Genomic DNA, 3,370 nt, shown 5'->3' with positions numbered 1-3,370 from the left:
CCTTTAGAAAACGAAAGAAGTAAAAGACATGGTGTAGTGTGAATGTGAAATGAGAATGTCAAGCCACTGCTTTGTAATTCTTTTCTCCTGTGGGGGCAATGTATCAGTCTTGCCCCTCTCGTGGGGGCAAAAGCCAAAAACAATGTTTCATTGTGGTCCAGATGCGCAGAAAAAGATAAGTTATCAGTAATATTCAACTCATTCATGTTTGAGGAAAGTTAAAACCATTATACATGTAATTAGTGACTTATTAGACTAGTTTTTATAAGGAAAAGATACATGTTTCATTTCTATGTTACATACCCTGATTTACCAATATAAGCAAACTCTTCAAAAGAACAGGGGAATTTGTATCCTCTCGTTTGATCCTACACAAAGCTACTGCATAATGCATAATCATACAAATTCAAAACGGCAAGGAAACGTTATTCTAGGTACTATATATCCTACTACTGTATAATATTGCCGTGTGACATGGTTCATACATGAATTGGGAGCCTAGAATGAATTTGATTACCAATGAACTTGATTATCAAACAGTAGTTTTTTGAGGTAGTGTAGATCCTAGGTTGACTTCAAGGGTATCTTTGCTATCCCCTTTGTACTTATACCATTTTGCACATACTAGAAAGTAGCCAAAGTTCAACACCCCCAGAGCAGCTATTGTGTAATAAAAGTAATCCAATCTTCCCTTGTTAAGATCTTCTGGTAACCAATTTCCGGTAGCAGCGTTTTTTGTCGTCTGATGAATTATTGATATCAGGAAACTACTCAAATAACTTGAACCTGCCATGCCACAGTAGAAAAGGGACCCTCCAATGCTTCTCATGTTCTCGGGGAATTGCTTGTAGTAGAATTCAACTTGGCCAACTGAAGCAAATGCTTCAGTTAATCCGGCTAGTACGAGTTGAGGAACCAACCATAGAGCTGACATTGAGGAAATTGCACCTTTTCTTGGTACAATTCCTAGTGTTGGCTTGGTTAGAGCTATGGTCCTTCGACGCTCTTCCACCAAGGCAGATACTATCATGGTAATAACGGAGAGAAATATGCCAATGCCTATCCTCTGGAGGATTGTGATGCCGCCTTCTTTTCCTGTGATCTTTCGGAGGAACGGAACAGCTATTCTGTCATAGATGGGTATGAATAAGGTCAAGCTCAGCATCAAGAAGACAACGTAGGATGCAGCTGGGATCTGGAAATTGGTGTTTCCAAAGTGTCTGTCTGATTGAACGGCTTGAAAGACTGCTAAAGTATTCTGTTGGACTATAGCGATATAGTATATGATGGCTGCAGTCCATATGGGAATCACTCTCACCAAGCATTTCACTTCTTCCACTTGCTGCATTGTGCAAAGTTTCCATGGATTGGCAGAAGATCCATCTGGGTTAATTTGGTCTTGGGGGGTCATTGTTGCTGCTTTGTCAAGGAATCTGCCAAAGTTATCAATTTGAATGGTTAATTTTTACACCTAATTGGTCCAAATGACCATCAAATGCAAAATTCTTGAAGTTGGTTACCTGAATTGGTCTGTGTAAGAAAGCTTGGCGTTGATAGAACTAGTTGGTAGATGGTTGAAGAGGGACAACCATGGTTGTTCGGGTGGATTTAACCCCCTTTTCTTAACAGCAACCACTAAAACCTGTACCACACTGGTCATGGGACTACCAGTGGCTTTCACTTTCACATACATTTTTGAACCCATGAAGAAGAGTGCACATGCAATGAGCATCAGAATTGCTGGAATTCCTAAACCTATAGCCCAGCTCACATTGGACTGCACATACACAATGAGTGTAACAGATACCATCTGGGCAAAGGTAAAGGTAAAGAAGTACCAATTGAAAAAGCTACTGATTCCCCTCTTTCCAGATTCTGTTTTGGGGTTGAACTGGTCTGCTCCAAACGCCAAGTTGCATGGCCTGATGCCAGCAGCTCCTACAATAAGTAGTCCAAACCCAGTAAGCAAAAATGCCATTTGCCCTGCTGTTGGCCCTTTGCATGTGTTCTCTGCTGATCCACAGTGGGGTGGGTGGAGCTTCTTGATTGCTGCTGTTAGTTGTATTACTAGCAATCCCTTTACAGAAACAAACTAATCAGACACATTATGACGAAAGTTATATGAGATAAAAATTGGTATTTAACTTGCAGTTGATGCAAGTATTGGTACTTTGGTATGTAACATACAAAAACTGTTCATAATAATGAATTCTAATTTTACATTTTTTAAATTGTCAATTCAGCCTAGTAGAGGTAGAGCCTTTAGTTCTCCTAAGACCTCAGGTCTTGGTATTTAATTATTAATAACAACTAAGCTTTAGCAGAAGACAAATTTGGTTATAAACTAGTGTCATACTGCATACAACTTGATGAAAATTTTCAGTATGAATGATGATAGTAGAATTAGTACCATAAAAGAGGCAATTGTTGCAAATCCCAAAGTCTTGTAGCGACCAAAGTAAGTGTCACAAAGGTAAGCTCCAAGCATGGTGGAAAAATTGGCTGTGCCATTGAAGATGTTAATAATATTTGTAGCTGTAATGCTCTTTATGTTGAAGACAGTAGTAAGATAGATCAAGAGGTTGGCTAAGGTGCCAATGGCTCCCAGCTTCTCAAAAGTTTCATTTCCTGAAATTTTATCCAAATGGGTCACCCAGGATTAAAAGATTCACAAACCAAAAATGAAAAAGGAAAGAAAGAAGCAAGAAGGGTATGAAGCATAAGACAAGCTTCGCTCTCACTCACCTATGATAAATGGCATGGATTTCCATCCTCTGTAGTTAATCTCAGGCTCATCAGTTGTAACGGCTTTCGGGTTCTTCTCCATGGTTTCTTTGTCATTCTTCTCCATTCTCTCTCTCTTCCTCTCTGCTATCTGAGGTGACTTCATACTCTATATATTAAGAAGTCTAGTGAACAAGTAGGAAATAGGAACCGAAGTGCTGAACAGTTTTAAGTCTAGCATGACAAACTTTTCCACCATTTTGCAACATCGCCATTCATGAATGGTAAAAATAAAATGGTATATTTATTATTTCCACATAAATTATTTTATAATATTTTTATAAAATATTGATATAAATAATTTTTTATTAATTTTTAATTAGGTTAATTATAAATACTATTTTTTTATTTACTTATAATCATTAATTATAAGATTTGACTAATGTGTGCCTTAAGTCACACAATAATTAATTATTTTTAGAAATATGTTTTTAGAATTATAAACTATAGACCGTTTTTTTAATTTTCAAAAAAATATTTTTTAAAATGAATGGTTTAATATATATTTTAAAGACATATTAATCGGACCTTAATTATATTAGTACTGTAAAATTCTTTTATAAAATAGTTTTGTATCTAAGATTAT

General features: G+C 36.6%; 1 protein-coding gene across 1 annotated transcript; it reads right to left on the bottom strand.

The window, feature by feature from the left end:
* Positions 1 to 259: 259 nt before the first annotated feature.
* LOC142631594 (protein NRT1/ PTR FAMILY 2.11-like) lies at positions 260 to 2,905 on the bottom strand. Its single transcript, XM_075805794.1, has 4 exons — positions 2,746 to 2,905; positions 2,411 to 2,628; positions 1,521 to 2,077; positions 260 to 1,433 (listed from the first exon to the last, which is right to left on the bottom strand). Exons 1-4 carry the CDS (start codon positions 2,888 to 2,890, stop codon positions 533 to 535), a joined length of 1,821 nt encoding a protein of 606 aa, XP_075661909.1. The 5' UTR covers positions 2,891 to 2,905; the 3' UTR covers positions 260 to 532.
* Between the last annotated feature and the right edge of the window lie 465 nt (positions 2,906 to 3,370).

Source organism: Castanea sativa, chromosome 4 (assembly GCF_040712315.1).
Source record: "Castanea sativa cultivar Marrone di Chiusa Pesio chromosome 4, ASM4071231v1".
NCBI lineage: Eukaryota > Viridiplantae > Streptophyta > Magnoliopsida > Fagales > Fagaceae > Castanea > Castanea sativa.
The sequence above is the reverse complement of the archived record's forward strand: the minus strand, read 5'-3'. Positions and strand labels throughout refer to the sequence as shown.

Excerpts from the sequence above, each read along its gene's own strand:
- LOC142631594 (XM_075805794.1), bottom strand. The coding sequence starts at position 2,890 with ATGAAGTCACCTCAGATAGCAGAGAGGAAGAGAGAGAGAATGGAGAAG. Across the intron at positions 2,629-2,745 it reads ATCCATGCCATTTATCATAG|GAAATGAAACTTTTGAGAAG; the intron begins GTGAGTGAGAGC and ends ATAAAATTTCAG. Across the intron at positions 1,434-1,520 it reads TCTTACACAGACCAATTCAG|ATTCCTTGACAAAGCAGCAA; the intron begins GTAACCAACTTC and ends TAACTTTGGCAG.